Source organism: Spea bombifrons, chromosome 2 (assembly GCF_027358695.1).
Source record: "Spea bombifrons isolate aSpeBom1 chromosome 2, aSpeBom1.2.pri, whole genome shotgun sequence".
NCBI lineage: Eukaryota > Metazoa > Chordata > Amphibia > Anura > Pelobatidae > Spea > Spea bombifrons.
Window position 1 is genome coordinate 62,640,093 of NC_071088.1, and position 19,625 is coordinate 62,659,717.

Here is a 19,625-nt window from a genome sequence, read left to right on the forward strand (position 1 = left end):
GAATTACACAAAAACCCAGCTTTGCAAGTATAGATCAGTTGGAAATCACATATAAACTCGGCATTAAAGGAATAGATAAAACGCCTAAATTACAGGCATAGATCACAGGTTGCACACCCCTAAGCCAGCCCTGGCATCCACATTGCCCACATAGAACCTGACCAGCATCCAAATTACACATACATAACACATGCCATCTTTGTCCCCAAACAGCCCAGCATGAGTCAACATTGTCCCCAAACAGCCAAGCGTATGCTATCTTTGTCACATAAACACGCTACCTGTGCCATCTTTGTCCCCAATGCTTAAACACCCTGCTTATACCATCTTTGCTTTTATGACAATCAATTATACATCTATGATTCACACAATCACTTTTACAATAAATCACTAATTCACTTTCATTCACACAATTCATTCACAGAATCATTCATTCCTTCACACAAATTATTTACACATATTCATTAATGCATTCTCACAAATTCATTAATTCTCTCACTCATCCACACATTAATCCATTCATTTTCTCTCTCATTCTGACTCTTTATTTCAATATTCTTGCTACCCTCCCTTCTCCATATCTACCCCTCCCTTCTCCCTATCTACCCCCTCTGCCTCCCTTCTCCCTATCTACCCCTTCTCCCTATCTACCTCTCCTCACTCCCGTCTGCCCTATCTACCCCTTCTCACGTCATATTCCAGCGCTCAGCATGAAATGCCGGCACCGCGACCACAGCAGAGGCCTCGCGGAGGAGAATGAGAGGCGCCGAACGGTTGCGGAAAACTTATTCCTGAGCGACCGTGCCGCGGCACAGAATGATGTAGGGGGGCCATGGCCCCCTCTGCCGACGCCACTCCTTCTGAGAAATGCCATTTTCTCGTGGCTACTGTGAAAATACTGTAGTTGCTCAATTATGAGACAATCCAAGAAAATGTGAATATTAATTTAGAAAAGCCTGAATATTAGACTATCCTATTGGAAAAAAGTTTTATTAGTAAATATTAATTCACATGTAAACATTTTTTTTCATCTTTAATAAAAATTATGATTGAGGAAAATGCATTTTTTGTTTTTATTTCCTTTTATTTGCCGACCTGCCCCCCAGTTATGCACATCTGCCCCATAGCTTGCTACTCTGCCCCCAAGATATGCCTTATACCGCCTATATGCCACTGTGTCCCCCAGATATGCCTTGTACCCCCTATTTATCACTCTGCCCCCATAAATGCCTTATTCCTCCATTTCCCAATCTTCCCCCCGATATGCCTTATACCCCCCTATATGCCCCCCGACTTACCGATGCATCCCTAGACTTGTCCCCCGTGCTTCAGACTCCCTGGTGTCATGGAGTCAGATTATAAAACAACCTTGAATATAAAACGAGAATAAGTGTTATTTTTATATTCTAGTAATTCTAGGCTTTCTGAAGATGACATTTCATCCCACTTGTATGCTTTCATATAAGCATTTGTATATGCATTTGTTAGGTACAATAGTACAATAGTAAGATTTCCCCTTACTTTTAAAGGTCAGTTTGTTATATTGAGTCATTGTATAGCAAAATAAACAGAGGAGACTATGTGGGAGGTTAACATAAAATGTCAAATGAAAAGTTTTTTTTCTAACATAAAGACTTTAAACAATTTGTGCATTAGTGCAACAATGCATATACAAAAAACAAGGAACCTCTCCTCTAATGTGATTCTTAGAAGTCATGAAAAAGAGAACATTTTTTTTGTGATTTTATTTTTAGCAAGTATTTTGGGATGTACTTTACTTGGTTAAGACTTAGATATGGGTCTTTTCACACATAACTGATTTATCTTATGAATACTTCCTTAGGGCTAGGGTCTTTTTTGCATGTCATTTGGAAAATGTGTCTTTTTTTTTATTAAAGTTTATAAAATGTATTGTTGTGTGGGTTTAACTTCAAGTGGTAACTTGTATAGCCCTATTATACATACTTACTACATTTTATGCTGATACAGTCATGATAAAAAAACACATACTGTGAAAATCAACTAAATATAGTGTCAAAAACTGGTAATCATCTACCAATTTATATTTTGAAAGTCAAAACATGTTAATAAAATATCATTTAAAAGGGTGCTTGTAGGCAAGTTCTTAGTTGTGCATCTGTGAAGTAGCCGTCTGGGTCATGAATACACAAACATGAAAGTCTCAGGAGGCCGTAAAAATTATCTGTAGACAGCTGGAGCTAGGACCGGGAGATTGCCAGGTGAGCGCTGCTCCTCTGGTTCTCCAGGTCAAGACCCGAATCCTCTGGGTCGCGGGAGCGGGGTCTTAACACACCCCGCTCCCGCCCATTTTTTCCTTTAAATGTCAGCGGGACCGTCCACCAACGTCTGCGGGACCTTCCACGTCCCGCAAGGGAAGGCTCTGGGTAGCTGGAGCCCAGAAGTTCCCAGGTATACATATTTTACTTTCTTAAAAATCCTTGCTTTTGTTTGCCTAAACTGATTTCATCATTATTATTATCATGAACATAAACACTGGAAAGTAGACAGACAGTAGGAATAGCAGAATGTGAGAATAAATACAAATTCAGAAAGACTAAAAGTCAGATGGGAAGAGACAACTGGCATTTTATATGGTGGTGAAGCCATAAATAATGAGACAATAAAATAAAGAAGGACAAGGAGAATTACTACATTTTCACTCTTCTCATACCACCCTTTCATATCTTTATCCAACATATTTCTGTAATTCCTTGACAAATGTAATCATCTTTTATTTTTTATTTTTCACTCACCTCTCCGTTTTCATTCAGGTAATCACCATTCAATCTGTGCCCTTAACATTCCCAATCTTGAACCAGGTTTAGTCTGCATGCTGCACCCTTCTTTTAGCATTAGTTAGTCAAACTAATCAAACCAAAATCCAACCACCTGGAACAAAGCAGTTCCATTAGATCATTTCTGATGGGGTCTATCCGATGAATTGGCAGAAGTTTGCCGGCTACTTTGGAGGACCTTTCTACACAGGTCATCCTTCTAGATAGACATTTCATAGAACAAAGGCATGACTTGTAGGGGAACACCATCACCTACTACTCCTGTTCCATTTTTTGCTTTTAAGGAACCCATGCAAATTTGTACAGAACAAGACCCACTCTGTGCTGCAGAGCAGTCATGTAAGAGGGCAAACAACCTTTGACTTTAACGCAGAAAACCCGGACCTATGCATAACTCAAAACATGGGGATAAACCCAAAACATCTGTTAGTAAGATTAACCAATTCTCAATTGAGATTCAAAGATGTCCCAAATGGCACATGGGGGCAGAATGCCCAGTTTTGAAAAAAAAATAGTTTTGAAATAGCAATATGCTACTTGTGCTTATTGTCGTATAACTTGCATAAAAAGCTAAAAGATATGAAATATTGGGTATTTTTAAACTCAGGACAAATAGTAGAATCTATTTAGATTTTTTTATTCATGTCCTTAGAAGTTAACAAACACAAAGCATATAGCGAGATCAAACAGAGCCAGGGCCAATGCTTGACGCATTTTGCACTCGCAGGCTTATTCAAAAGCAGCCTAATAAGGGAACAAGCTGGACCTCTTAAATAAAAAAGGGAGTGCGGTCAAATAAAAATAATTAATAACACAGCTGAAACATATTATGGCCACGAGCAAACCACTTCAGTATTGATGGCACACATGTGAAAACAAAATCACCATACATGCCCTAATGCTAATCATGATGAATGAAATATGAAGTATGTAGTGTAACGTAACAGAAAGAAATGCAAAACAATAAAATTAATTACTAGCCAATAAATCTGATTTCATCATAATTCAATATATTCATCACAGGTATTAATTTGTTAGTAATCTAAGCGTTGGTCCTGATCGTGTTTAGCCTTGCTCTATTGTGTTTCTTAACGTCTAAGGATACGAAGAAAGCTTGTTTTGATTTTACTTGGATGCATGTTGCCCTGTCATTTCCGGAGCTGGCGTCTTTTCGTTTGCCTTTCCTTTGTGTTAAAACTTGTCTTTCTTCTTGTGGTACCATGTACCCAATTCTGGGCGGCTATGCTGTTCTCTATGCTTTCAGGGGTCACTGTCATCTGCTTTCCATCTGCAAACTAACATTGGAACAATACTTGCGTTCTTATACCACTTAATTTGCAAGATAATTAGATGGAATCCATCTAAGTATACCTACGACAACCAGGTACATCATATAGCCTCTCCATCTTTGACCATTTGAAATAATGTAATGCAATAATAATAATGATAATAACATTCATTTGCATGCAGAAGATCAGATAAAAAGATCCCATTATGTTTGTTTCATATAATTAATAGTTGTAGCAAATCTACTGACATCATCCATTATATCAAAGCCAGTAAACCACCTGTTCAGTTTTCTACTCATAGACATGAAAAACCAGCATTGTTTACGTTGCTCTTCATTCAAATGCAGGTCAAGTAAATTCAGATCTATATGAACATCTAAAAATATTACATCTAAAAATATTACAGCATAAAAATGTACATCTAAAAAGGTATTTACTCAGTGACTCTTTTGGGAGATGATTTATGCTCAAATAATTTCTGTCTAAAGGTGGTGATACCATTTCTGGTCAGACTTGAAACGTTAATGTCTATTATTATGCTTACAGACGAAACCTTTAGTACTTTCTGTATGTGCTGTTTTTCAAAATATTTTCATTGTTTTAATTCTAACAGACAGACATGGTGCAGACAATAAGACCAGATATATTGGCATATCCTTCATATAGGGCAGTTCCACTTCAAATCAATCTAACAGGTTACACAAAGTGTCGTGACAATTTAGCATTATCTGGTAGATTCCGGATAAGCCAACATTTTATTTTATCAACAAATTATATCTTGGAGGGGTTTAAGCATTCACCAATACTTGAAAGTCCCTAACGCAATATGTAATTTATAAGGACTTTGTAGGTTAGAGTTCAGTCTAAATATCTAGATGTCCACGGTTCTTTGTAACCTACTGATAACAATTGAACCCCCTTTAGGACATAAATAAGTAAAACCTTAAAAGGAAAAAATGGCAACCGGGTGTCCATGAAATCTTTGAACTCATCCTTGAACCCACGGCAGATCCACTTTTTGCTTAGCCTTAATGAAAAGATAGTAGAAATTCAGAATAATTTGACGTATGAGAATGTGAATTGGTTTCAAGGCAGTACATTTGTGTTTAAATTGTTGATAATATATTTTGTCTTGAAAAGCCCTATCTAAAGCTATGCTACTTCATCCCATTCTCTTTCTATGGCCACTTGAAATATTTATTTTATTTCTTTCAGCTGTGATTTACTTAATTTCTGCCTCCAAACAAAAAATATATATAAATTGAGTAAAATGAAAAAGAAATAACTAGAAAGGTACCTATTTAAGATGGACATACAACCCTTAAAAATGCTTTTCTTACATGGCATGTCTACCCTGACCTGAAATGTACAACTACTACTCCATTAACTCTTGGATAGTTCATATGTTCTAGGAATGTTATATGTAGCAAGCGAGTATGCCAGGTGACCTCAAGACAGTGAATAATTATGTAGTATTTAAAAAAAAAACATACATTTTGCTGAGTTAAAATAACCCCTAGACATTCGCCTCTTGACTTCCATTGTATTACTGTTTCCAACTACAGAAGGTGTGTGAAATTTTAGAAGTGTTTGTGTTGCACCCCTCCTCCTTGTCACTCAAGAATGTATGTACAAGCAAAATGTTTTTCTACTGTCACTTAATCTAGAACACAGTCAGAGGACACACTAAGAGATGTTGCTCCTGGGATTTGTAGTGTTACTGGCCACACTTGAGCAGACAGGTATGTAGCAGTAATGCAATGTTCAGAGCTTAATTTGTCAACCTATCCTGTAAGCAAATATTACTTATATGAAAGAAATGGGTTGTCAATCATAATCATTTTATATTTTATACACCTAAGTGGTACTGGCATATTTTTATTGTGGGGGGTGTACTTTCTTTAAAAATATGATTACTGTTTAAAATACATTTGGATATATAATATTTATACTATATTTATCATTTTACAAGATTATTTATATATTTAAAACATATAGATACGAGTATTATAGAGGATTTGTATCTCATATGTTATCTTCTTTATCTTCTTCAGATTCTACTTCGTGTTATGGTGAGTTTTCACTGCAACGCTTTATTCAATTACATTGTATGGCATGCTAAACTATGTGATTTTCTTTACCATATAGTGTGCGTAAACTACTCTGATCCAATGTATGGAAGTTTTAATATGACTTGTATCCATGTGTATTTTATTTATACAATTCCAGCAGCAGTATTTTCTGCTTTGTAATAGGTATTATGGCATAAGGAAAACACAGTAAGTGTAGCAGTTGTACAAACATTGCAATCCATATACAAACACATTAGTGCAGGAGGTCCATGCACCATAAATCTTACATATACAGTATTAACAGCACAAAATCTTTGGATATTTGCCTCAGAATTGAAATGCTGGCCACTAGAACAAGCACACTGCTCACTTTGAGTGCTGTAACACTTGAGCCTGATCTCTGCAGATGCTTAAAGGGCCAGGACATAGTGCTACATTCCCTGGTGTCAACTGACAGAATTCAATGACGTAGAACTACATCCTTCATTACAAATAGGTTAAATTAATTAAAAATGACCGATTATTAGCAATTCACTGATTCTTCCGGAGAACTGTATTAACTCACTGTTTTTCCTGGGACACGTGTTCTGACATTCCCTTTTATATGTGACGTTATCTGCCATAGAAAACAACCATTAATATGGTAATAGATCGTGCAGATCAAAAACACGCACATCATTAACTCCTTAAGTAACAGGCTCTTCTTTTCTTTTTGTAACCTTCATGACCAAGGCTGTTTTAACCTTAATGTTTAGCTATAGTTTTCTCTTCTCTCATTTAGTGTACCCACACCCACAAATTATATTTTTTTTTGTTTTTAGGAAATGGATACCATTTTGTTTTTAAAAAAAACTTTTACTCATCTACAAAAGCTAATAAAAAACCCTGCTAAAAAGATTCTTATATTTGTCCTGAGTTGAGAAATACCCAATGTTTTATGGGTTTTTTGCAAGTTATAGGGCAATAATTACAAGTAGAATTTTGCTATTTCAAAACCAAATTAAATCTGGTAATCTTACCCCATGTCCCATTTGGGACATCTTTGAAATCAGCCAATTTATTGTACACCCATCAAACCATATTTTTTTTTAAAACTAGACACCTCAGGTATTTCAAATGCTAGTATTGTAACACTTTCTATGCACTAATTCTACTAAGAGTCTTTGTCAAAGTTTGTGGTAGTAATTTATTTTGTGGGGGGTTTTCACACAAATTGTACTTTAGGTCTAAATTTACAGCTCCTGGTATACATCAATTTTAAACAACACCCTGATATTTATTCAGAATAATCTCCTGAGTACAGTGATACCACTCATACATGGGTTTGTTGGGTTATTTTGGGGACTAAAAGGCCACATTTGGGACATGCGCAATTCAGTTTTAACTTGCAATTTTGACATCTGGTCCTTCTGCCCCATATCCTATATGTGACATCTTTGAAGCTGGCTAATTTAATTTACGCCCATCAAACCATGTGTTTTCGAAAACTAGACATCCCAGGGTATTCCAAATAGTGGTATTTTCACACTGTCCATGCAAATGTCTGTGGTAGTCATTTGTGTTATTTTCACAAAATATTACTTCAGGTATGAATTTACAGCTCCTCGAATATGTCACTTACAAACAACAGCCCAATATGTATTCAGCATCATCTCCCGAGTACAGTGATACCACTCATACATGGGTTAGTCGGGTAGTTTGTGAGGTAAAAGGCCACATTTGGGAAGTGCGCATTTTTCAACTTGGAATTTTGACATCTACTCATCCTACCCCATATCCTTTTTGGGGCATCTTTGAAGCTGGCCAATTTAATTTACCCCAAACAAACCACGGGCAGTGAAAGAGTGAATTCAGGAACCAAGGGACGAAGTCAGAAGCAAGCCAGATCAGAATGGGTTAATCCATGCTAGCAAGAGAACAGGGCCAGGCAGATACACCACAAAGCAAAAGCCCTGAGTGGTGGAATAAGCAGGTAGTTAAGAGGAGGGTTGCACCCAGGTGAGCAGATGCAGCTGGTCAGGTCGTTAGCATACACGATACTGTGATCTGACAGGAGGGCTCTGGAGGCTACAACAGATATGATACCTTTTCATAAATACAGAGTCCATGCTAACAGGGTGGAATCCTAACAATCTTTTTGGAGGTGTGCATTTTTCAATTTAGAATCCTACCATCTGCTCATCGTGCCTAATATCCTTTTTGGGACATCTTTACAGTAGATTCCCTCACCCACACACAGTTAGCCATTTGGTCAATGTTATGAACATTTGGCATTATACTCAGTGCTCTATGAAACCAGCATTCCCCACACATTTAATAAAGTAGATATGCATTAGTAACATTACATTACATTTATTACATTTATTTATAAAGCGCTAGCAGATTCCGTAGCGCTGTTACAGTCCGTAGAACAATTTCACATACAAAAACACATAGGAGATGAGGGGTTCAAATGAAATATGGGATATTCATACCTGTAAGAGAAGGAGATATGGCAGACATTAGTGGTTGTCAGAGGAGTAGTCGGATTAAAGCATGAAGACCAGAGATGGATGTCTGGATAGTCCAGTAGCTGCATTTCCAAGCAAGCTTATGCCAGTTGCCTCAAACAAAAAGAGTCTCTGCATTCTAGCAGCAGACCTGTTGTTAGAGAATCTTCTCAGCATTCAGGGACAATTCTGTAATCTCTCCGAACATTGTATACACAAGACATGCCTCACCCATATGTCACATCAAAACTAAAAAAAAAAAAAAAAAGACGCACGCACTCTAATCCTCATAGAATTGTGTAGGTTATACATAGGTTGTGTTTATTTAGTAAAATTAGAGCATCTAACGTTATGTGTACTAACCCTCCCATATATATATTTCAGTGCCGTCTGCAGGTATTTATACATGTATCATCATTTATAACGTGCAAAAGATGTTTTGGGGATTTTTTTTGCACTTTTATTATAACATTTAAGGAGATGCATGGTTTGACTTAAAATACACTGGGTTATTTGCAGTTTAACCTATAATGGAAATTGCAAGGATTTCCTCATGTAAAGTGTAAACTATCACATTTGGTATTTCCCGAATGAAATATTTGCCTAGATAACGAACACTTAAAGGGTTAAACTATCGGTACACTGATACTTATTAAAAGTCCAACATACTAAAGGAGGACTGTAATGTCTGTTGTCGTATGCTTATCCTGAATATTCAGCAGAGAAATACTGTTAGCTAATTCTGCTCAGTTTTTAAGTTATTTACCATTATTATGGCAATACCTGATGTTAGTTCCACTGTTCAGGGTGGCAGCTCCACTGTCCCACTTTTGAGTGGTAGCATGGGTTGGTTCGGGAAATGCTATCTCAGCACAGACCTCCATTTAAAGGTCAGATGCAGAATATAATCAATACTCTACTGCTTTTCCACTCTAGTGGGCTCGTTTTCCATACATTAAATAGCATCAGTATCATTTACAAGACTGAAGCACTGCAAATCTTGCATAATCAAATACAGGTATCAGGCTTCCCAATGTTTCTGGATTACCTTTTTTGCAATATTACACTGTGATCACCATAATAATTCTCAGTTTATAAACCAATTTCGAAAGCAAAGATTCATGTTTTTTTTTTATTTACTCCCTACAGCTGGTATAAATGGAGACCCCCCAAAATGTTCTACCTGTGGAGGAACGTGTACTGCAGGCACTGGGTGTAAGTGCTTAAGTAATACCTCTTTTTGCCTGCCTGATGCTGGTACATGTCCCATGAATTCTTCAGTGTGCTGTCTGTCTGGCCTGTCCTGGAACCAAGACCTTGCATGCTGTGTAGGTAAGGAGAAAAAAACATGTAACACAGAGTAAACTAGTGTACAGTATAAACAAAAAGTGAGATCTTGATGAAAAAAGGAGGTGTAACAATTTATTAATTGGTAAGTTCTAAAGTAAATAAAATGCACACAAGTCACAAACCACTAGAAAAAAGATAAAGTGTGATAGATATACCGTATATATATATGTTTTCATTTATTAAGGAAGCTGATGGTCTATTCAAATTGGTAAGATTGTTAGTGAAGATCAGGTTTTATATGAATGTGATATTATTTCCCTGCAAGAAGATTTGGTCAAATTGGAGGATTTCATGTTGACAAATGCAACGTTATGCATTTTGTGAGATTAGATACATTTGCTAATTATACCTTAAATGAGGCTGCGTTAGGGAAATCATTAAACGAGAAGGGCTTGGGAATAATTGTAGAAAGTAAACTTAGTAAGATTTTAACGCAAGTTAGCTGCTACAAGGTCAAGTAAAATATTGTCATGTATAAAAACAGATATTGACTAGACTTAGGCGCCCGACAATTCTTCATGTTTGTCTTTGTTAAAAAAAAAAAACCTTCGTAGTCCACGGATATTCACCGCTTCTTTTCAGGTGAATATTTGTGTACGTTCTTCTTGTTAGTTTTTTCTTCATTTTCTAGCAGGGGTTAATATGGAGTTAACGCTGTAAAAGTGGTGCCAGGATTTTAAAGGTGCCTCCTCTGGCATCAACCAATGAAAGGCAGCAGCTCTTCATTGGTTGATACCAGACAAGCCCCCTGCTGGTGACCAATAGAGTCGCTTTTACTCATTTAATGGTAGTTCATTCTGTATTTGGTTTGAACAACGAAAACACAACATTTGTGTTCGTTTTCATGTTCTCCCAAATATGTTCTTAAAAACATCTGTTCTTAAAAAATGATATAATGGTGCTTGAAGAGCTACATTTAAAAAAAAAAAGAAAAGAAATCAAACTGTTATGAAAATGCTTGATTGGTTGACTGTTTACACCAGAAAGAAATACATACTAGGACAATACCAGATGCTATTTGATGACCAGTTTCTTTGAAATGACTTTACAAAAAACAAAAGTTATTCATTTAGGCTTGAAGAGAGGAATTTTCACTTAAAGCATCGAAAAAGGTTCTTTACAGTAAGAGCAATAAAGATGCGGAATTCACTACCCAGAGTCATTTATGTTTATGTTGGATATTTATATTGCAAGACCCAAACCTTCCAGCAGGTGTTTCTCCAGGTGGTGCAGATATGCATCTCTCGTAATCCTTGGCCAGCCTTGGGTGGTTTTGGTCCTTGAAAAACTACTCATTAGCTACCACTTCTCCATACACTATGGAAAGCACTTCTCATAATCATTACAATTTAGTAGTGTTGTTTATTCCAGTTAACACTCTAAACATACTCTCTTTCACCAGAGGAACCATATTGCAGCCCAGCATGTCTGTCGGATGAGATCTGTATGTTGGTCAATCAAAGTTCCACCTGTTCAGTGAATACAACCTTCTATCAAAACCAGAACCTAAGTAAGTTCATATGTCTGATTACCTGTAGACATGAGACAGATGATAAGGGTTTTGTTTGGATCATGGACAAATATTAAAAGTCTCTAATAAAAATGCTTCCTAAACCCTAAAATACCCAGGACGTGCTAATGATCTACTCAAAATAAACATAAAAAGAAAAGACAGACCAGAACATCAAGATAACCACTCAACAACACTCTTGGGGATATCATACAAACACATTTACTTTTGACTGATTTATCTTGATGGTTTTGACCACTCTGTGGTTTTTTCATAGATATATATTATCCTAAAGATTTTAGTAGGTTACAGTATATCAAAACATAGGAAATATATTGCAGAACACGTCCACATTATGCTTTATTTTGAATGTTCAGCTGAAAGTAATCAAAAACACAGGTTTTGCGAAATCGTGAAGATTTTCTATTTTGTTGGAAACAAGCAGTTGGTAAAATCATATATGTATATATATTTATTTCACACTTGGCAACTGGCTCACAGAACTGGAAAAATGTAACTTATTAGTACAATTAGTACATACATCCTTGGGTAAGGTTGACTTAATAAAGTCTAACAATTTATTCTATTCTGTCACAGGTGTGTATAATGTGACAGGTACTGTGGAATGCAAAGGCTCCAACATGACAGTGTCCTTGAACAAGAATTTGCTGGATGCTCTTTACTACAAATCATTCTCTTCCAGCCTGTTAGATCCCAGCTGTACAGGAGGTAATGTGACCCTCTTGAATGGACAGCGTTTGTACTCAGTGATTGTTCCAAGCAGCTTTGGCTCCTGCGGCAATAGGATGTCGGTAAGCATGTACAATGAAAGATACCTTTAGTATCCTTATGCTCTACAAAAAGACCAATTTATACAGTTTGCATAGTCATCAACTGCTCATATTCAGATATAAATGAAACTTAAATCATTGTTTATTAAAAAAAAATGTTAACCCTAGCCATTCATTTACACATCCATATAGTTGATTATATATACAGTATCTCATAAAAGTAAGTATACCCCTCACATTTTTGTAAATATTTTATTATATATTTTCTTGTGACAACGCTGAAGAAATGACACTCTGCTACAATGTAAAGTGGTGAGTGTACAGCCTGTATAACAGTGTATATTTACTGTCTTCTCAAAATAACTCATCACACAGTCTTAATGTCTAAACCTTGGCAGCAAAATTGTGTACACCCCTAAGTGGAAATGTCCAAATTGGGTCCAAAGTTTCAATATTTTGTGTCTTCACCTTCTTCTTGGGTTGGAGTGTCACAGGTTGCCACTTGAGTCCTCTTCCACTCCTCCATGACGACATCACAGAGCTGGTGGATGTTAGAGACCTTGTGCTCCCCCACCTCAATAGGGTTTAGGTCTGGATACATGCTTGGCCAGTCCATCACCTTTACCCTCAGCTTCTTTAGCAAGGCAGTGGTAGTCTTGGAGGTGTGTTTGGGGTCGTTATCATGTTGGAATACTGCCCTGCGGCGCAGTCTCAAGGGGAGGGGATCATGCTCTGCTTCATTATGTCACAGTACATGTTGGCATTCAGGGTTCCTTCAATGAACTGTAGCTCCCCAGAGCCGGCAGCACTCTTGCAGGCCCAGACCATGACACTCCCACCACCATGCTTGACTGTAGGCAAGACACACTTGTCTTTGTACTCCTCACTTGGTTGCTGCCACACACGCTTGACACCATCTGAACAAAATAAGTTTATCTTGGTCTCATCGGACCACAGGACATGGTTCCAGTAATCCATGTCCTTAACCTGCTTGTCTTCAGCAAACTGTTTGCGTGTTTTCTTGTGCATCATCTTTAGAAAAGGCTTCCTTCGGGACGACCGCTGTATGGTCTTGCCCATCGTGCTGCAGTTTAGTATCAGGGTCTTGGCAACCTTCTTATAGCCTAGGCTATCTTTATGTAGAGCAACAATTCTTTTTTTCAGATCTTCAGAGAGTTCTTTGCCACGAGGTGCCATGTTGAACTTCCAGTGACCAGTATCAGAGAGTGTGAGAGCGATTACACCAAATTTAACACACCTACTCCCATTCACACCTGAGACCTTGTAATATTAACAAGTCACATGACACACCGGGGAGGGGAAATGGCTAATTGGGCGCAATTAGGACATTTCCACTTAGGGGTGTACTCACTTTTGTTGACAAGGTTTAGACATTAATGGCTACAAGTACATGTCTATGTATTTAGAATGCAATGTCAAAAGTCCCTCTTGGGGTAATGGTCAGGTCTTCTAATACTTTTGTCCATATAGTGTATGTGTGTGTATATATATATATATATAAACATACAGTATAAACTAAAGCTGCAACGCATCTAAGTACTGCTGTTTACCTTGTATTCCAGCTTACCATTTTTAAACATTATCTATATCTTCAGGCACAAGCAATACAGATGTTTCCACATACCCTGGAAATAAAATAAAAGGGCCAAAGATTAAATCAGTTCTTGCTCCTTACCTTAAAACAGTGATGATCTACCCATTTGCCTTGTCTACCCCATGAAAAATCATATCATAGCTGTGATGTCAGGAAGATGGAAAATGTCTTGAGAGAGGTCACATGATGTGAGGATGTTGGGTAAGGGTGTGTGAGTGACAGTGGAGCAGAAACTGGAGATTTCATCTCTCCCTCCATGTGATACTCACCCCATCAGCTCCACAGAGTACTTTTATACTGTGCTTTGGGACCTTTTTTAAATGTTGCACCAGAGATCCATTTATATCACTCTTTTGTCTCAAAACACAAATGTTCCCCAAAACACAACATAGGGTTTTATTTACCAAAGAGTAAGTTAAAGACTCATCTATCCCTGTCTACAGTGCCACATATACATGAATAGAGATTCCTTACCCACATTTCCCCATCCAGTGTTTATGTTGTGTGCTAGGGATTTTACTGTTGTCAGCCTCTTTTCTACTTTGGTTGGGGCAATTGGGACTTGGCGCCATCTACCACGAATAGGGTACCTAGTAGTGAGGAAGGTTTGAAACCTTGGCTGCAAGTAACTGAGGACGGCAGTAACCAACATTCAGTGCATAGGGTAGAAGAGCCGCACCAGACAATTGAATACAGACAAATGGAGATATTCATGGTCATAGACGAACAAATGCTGATGCACCACAAAAAAATATACACAGAGCCAACCCAAAAGTTAAACAAATGAATCTCAATTAAAAGTGAAAGAACATACCCAGAGTACACAGCAAATCAGGCTAATTTAACTGCTAGTTCAAAGGCTATTTAAAGGTTTTCACACGATACTGATATGTATGTTATTTATGTGATCTTTCATTTCTTAACAGCTGTTCAATTTTATTTCTTTTTTTTTTTTGCAGAAAAACACAACCCATGTGACATATACAAATACACTTCACATTTATAAAAATTCTGGAATTGTGACCTTGAGCAATTTAAGTATCCAGTTCTCCTGCACCTATAATCTGACAATGCAATCTGCTCTAGTAACGGTGTTAAAACCTGTCATGAGGTAAATAAAGATTATATAACTCTATACATAAACTGTAGATTTAATTTTAAAGACAATAAACTAAAGCGAGGGCCTTGTGTTATAACATTTTGTTCTTTTCCATATTTGCCTATTTTTAAAGCCTTGATATATCAGAAATTAAAATATCACAGTTAACGCTCAGGAACTGATAATTTGGTTGCAGTTAAGAGCCATTAATCCCTCCTAGTTTACCCATTTTTGCCAACTGCATGATCCAAGTTTATAACAAAACTTGTCTCAGTTCACAGGATGTAAGCACAGGGACTTCAGAAGGTGGTGCTACAACAACCATTGCAGCATATGTTAACCCATCCTATACTCAGCCCTTACCGCAGACAGAACAGCAGCAATTGCCGGTGGGATCCACCTTGTATTTTGGGATGTCCACCCAGTTCCTAGATCCAGCTTTTGTACTTAGGGTGGATTCATGCTTTACTACTCCAACCAGTGATGGAAGCGGCCCCATTAAAGTGCAGCTGATCAAAGGAGGGTAAGAAACATTTTGCACTAATTAAGCACCATACATTGTGTACAAATGTGAAATATCTGGTTACCTCATTTTATTGAACAAATACCTGTGTATATAGAAATGTCTTCATGTAGGACTAAAACCTTGATCTTAGTTTTTTTCAAAATTTTCATATACAGAAACAAAGGTTGGAATGCAGCACTCAGTTGTGAGATGGTATACGAGCCAGGGTACCACCAAGTCCTTCAATAAATCCAAAATAAAGAAGCAGAAGCTCAGGACTCAAATGGAGTGCTGAGCCTCTGCTTCTTTATTTTGGATTTTTAAATTTTCAGTGAACTGCTTTTACACGAACACTATAAATAAATGCCACTGTTTGTGAATTGTGGGAGATATTGCGTTGGCCCCACAGCAGTAGCTCAGGCTAATATTTAATACTAGTAGCTTGAGGTCCAGAGAACCCCTAAAGATTTTTACTTTTATTTATGTAAGAAAGTTTTACTTAATATAAGGAAGATTTACTTTATTGTGAGGGTGGTGGATGTGTGGAACAGTTTCCCAGCAAAAGCAGCTTGAGGTCTACAGAACCCCTGAGAATTTTACTTTTATTTAATGTAATGAACAAAACAGAAATCTCCTCGTTATCAGAAATTTGAATGAAGTTAGCACCAAATTAGAAAAAATTGTTAAAAATAAGGTTTGTAAAAATCAGAAGTCTTATGGAGAAAGATATTTATTGTAAATGATCTCCGGCAGTGTGGTATGCATACCTGGGAACTCTCCGAGTTTGACCCCGGAGATTGCCGGATGAGCACTGCTTCTCCGGTTGTCCAGGTCAAGACCAGAATCCTCCGGGATGCCCCGCTCCCCGCCCATTTTTCCTTTAAATGGGGGTACTCCCATTAACCTTATCAGGACCCCCCCATCGACATCATCGGGACCACCCATTGACGTCATCGGGACTGCACACCGACGTCAGTGTGCAGTCCTGGCCGCGTCCCGCAAGGGAAGGCTATGGGTACCCGGAGCCCAGAAGTTCCCAGGTATGGTGGTATGTCAAAAAACAATGTGTATTCAATAAGTTAAGTTAAAGTTTTGGTGGAACAGAAATAAATTCAGATTCCATTAAATCACAGGGTGGTTCCTGGACTCCAAATGTTCCATATTTATCTCTTTAAACCTTTTTTTTTAACCTTTTTTTCTGTTACATCTTTGTAGGTGTTCTGCAAATCAGGGGCCATACATTGAGGTTGTAGAAAATGGAAAGTCTAAAGAGGTCAGATTCAGCATTGTTTCCTTCGCCTTCAAAGGCTATGACAATGTCTACATCTTCTGTGACGCCCGCTTGTGCAACGCAGCATCAGGGAGCTGTTCTGGGGTGAGTAAGGCTGGAGTATGAAATTGAAAGAGTATTATCTTCATTTGCATGAAACTATCTTCAAATATATAAATTCTTTCAATGCTCTTGTGCATAATCATAATTTTTTCAATTCATATCTTTGTTTTGCTTTTTATTATGTTTTTCTTTTCTCACACTGACAATTTGCTTTTGTCTCCCTGCAGTGCTCAGCTTCTCGTGAGGCATCAGATGTTTTACCAACTTCACAGTTTTCACTAGGACCTTTTGCATTCCAAGGTGAAAATAGGGAGTGCATACCCAGTACTGAGAATTAAGTTTAATAATACAAAGAATCTCAAATTGTCAAAGTGGTTGTTTAAGCACATTTGAAGAAGTAGTAATGTCTAAACAAGCTCATACATCTGCAAAACCAAGCTAACATTATAGACCCAAGATCGCAACAGGTCACCCAGGCAGTGAATGTGAAAATAAACATACAGAATTAAGGACACAAACAAACATATGTTCTTTAAACAGTGAAATCAAAGTCTCAAAACAATTAATAGTTGTTGTTTTAAAAGGTGTTAAAAATGGCTCATAGTTGGTTTTAATATTCATTTAGTGTCAAAGGATGTTTGTAAATTGGCCAAAAGCAACATTCACAAGCAATCACAAGACACAAGAAATGTGTTTATATACTAAAGTATGTGTTTGTGTGCAGTTTCAACCTGAGAGTCTGACACCTACCCACTGAAATGAATATATGAATGAGTGAATGATTGTTTGTGACTAATAAATGAATGAATGAATACGTGTGTGATTGCATGGATGTGTAAGTGGGGGGAAAGCATTGCACAGGGAGGCTGTTTGAGGATACCACAGGCAGGTTGTATGGGGGCAAAAGTGGGAAGTCCTATGCTTCCATTCTGGGTATTGGGCAGATCCTGTGAGTTAAATCTTGGTGCTAAGGGGGGGGGCATTAATTCACGAGAGGGTGCTGGCTGGGTGCATCACATAAATCAATACTAAAGGCAATACACAAGGGTGTGGGCGCATTAGGGTGTCTGCATTGGCCATGTTTTCCAGGAAACATATAGCTTTTGCATTCTGCTGACCAGCCCAGATAAAATGCTGCCCTGCAGTATGGGGGATTGATAGACTCATGGCAGGAACAAACTAGTCAGATATACATGTTCTGGTGTGTGTCTGGGTGTCGGTGTGACAGGGCCTGTCCTGGTGTGCGTGTGTCTGTCTGTCAGTGTGTCAGAGCCTGTCCTGGTGTGTGTTTGGGTGTCGGTGTGGCAGAGCCTGTCCTGGCGTGTGTGTCTGTGTTTGGGTGTCGGTGTGGCAGAGCCTGTCCTGGTGTGTGTGTTTGGGTGGTGGTGTGGCAGAGCCTGTCCTGTTGTGTGTGTTTGGTGTGTCGATGTGGCAGAGCCTGTACTGGTGTGTATTTGATCATCTGTTTCCTGGCACTTTAGTTTCTGTAGGAATAAATTGAACTATAGTCACTTTAAAGGACAACATTTTCTAGGCCCAGAAATCAGTGAGCAGAAAAGTGAAGGTTTTGTGTTATTTAATCTATTTCAATCTGCATATTTTATTAAAAATAATTCTTTGTGTTAAATTGTGGCTTCAGGTGTCCCATGTATGATGACTTTTTTTAGTGTACTGACGTACTTGGGAAACGGGGGGGTTAAAAACATATGTTGACCTTATTTTATATTTGTTTATTTTCATTTGCTTATTTTAGATATTGAAAATTCCGGTTCTTATACAGGTAAGGTTATGGTTTTGGGGTATATTCTGGGAAACTTCTCTTATTAAACAAATTACTCTTTTTCTGCTAAAAACAACTTAATTTCAACTTGTGTGCATCCATAAATGTCTGTGGTTATAATTCTGGTTTTGTTTGCAGCTGTGTCGCTTGCTGTGCTGGTGGGCAGCCTCCTGAGCCCTTGGATCCTCTGATACTCCTCCAATCTCACTTGAGATGAGAAGGCTGTGCTCATTTTTCTAATGATATGGACAGTCTTTTAAACAACCTCTATCATCAGTTTTTCTCCATCCTTTCATCTGCCCTGCGTGCTTGTCGTTGATTTTTAATTTGTTGTATGACATGTTTAGCAAATGCAGTAGAACGTTTCCTACATGTATCTAAATTACAACATATTCGAAAGCACAGATTGGTTTTTGTTTTAAAAAAATCAAAGATCCAACAACTGACAATTTTCTCTAGCAAAAAAACTAATAAATGTAGATTTCTAAATTAATGGATATAAAAAATGTAAACTTTTAAATCAAGCTTATATAAATAAACTATGCTTTTCTATATCAATTTGCAAATATACAACATGGCTTTGATTGGTTTTAGCCATCTGATGGGTTTGATGATAAAAACAGGCTTATATGTGGCAGCCCTAACCAGGAACTAAAACGTCAACCTTGGTTTAAATGCCCTGCTGTCTTTTATCCGTTTGCTAATATTATGATTATAGACCTTTATAAACATTATCATTTTCAAATAAAAAGTCTGCATATTTTTTCTTTATATTGAACCATCGATTGCTCATTTATTTGCAACAAATTTAGTGTATGCTGGCCTTGATGAAAAATCCAACTGCACCTTGGCATGACTCCACTAAATAGATCTTAGCCAATTTGTGTCTTGCAATATTTTGTTATGTATGTATGGTCATTGTGCAAAGGCACATAGGGATACGTAATGGAAATTTAATCTAGGTGAGAAACAGAAT

General features: G+C 37.6%; 1 protein-coding gene across 1 annotated transcript; it reads left to right on the forward strand.

Annotated features, from left to right (window-relative positions):
- Window positions 1-5,771: 5,771 nt before the first annotated feature.
- LOC128472596 (uromodulin-like) lies at window positions 5,772-19,400 on the forward strand. The gene is made up of 11 exons (XM_053454510.1): window positions 5,772-5,847; window positions 6,160-6,177; window positions 9,816-9,998; window positions 11,419-11,526; window positions 12,124-12,338; window positions 14,892-15,043; window positions 15,306-15,554; window positions 16,752-16,911; window positions 17,097-17,169; window positions 18,623-18,649; window positions 18,788-19,400. The coding sequence occupies exons 1-11, from the start codon at window positions 5,799-5,801 to the stop codon at window positions 18,838-18,840; spliced, it is 1,287 nt and encodes a 428-aa protein (XP_053310485.1). The 5' UTR covers window positions 5,772-5,798; the 3' UTR covers window positions 18,841-19,400.
- Window positions 19,401-19,625: the final 225 nt, after the last annotated feature.

Coding starts and splice junctions, on each gene's coding strand:
- LOC128472596 (XM_053454510.1), top strand. CDS start 5,799: ATGTTGCTCCTGGGATTTGTAGTGTTACTGGCCACACTTGAGCAGACA. Junction 12,339..14,891: donor CCTGCGGCAATAGGATGTCG/GTAAGCATGTAC, acceptor TTTTTTTTGCAG/AAAAACACAACCCATGTGAC. Junction 17,170..18,622: donor AGGACCTTTTGCATTCCAAG/GTGAAAATAGGG, acceptor TGCTTATTTTAG/ATATTGAAAATTCCGGTTCT.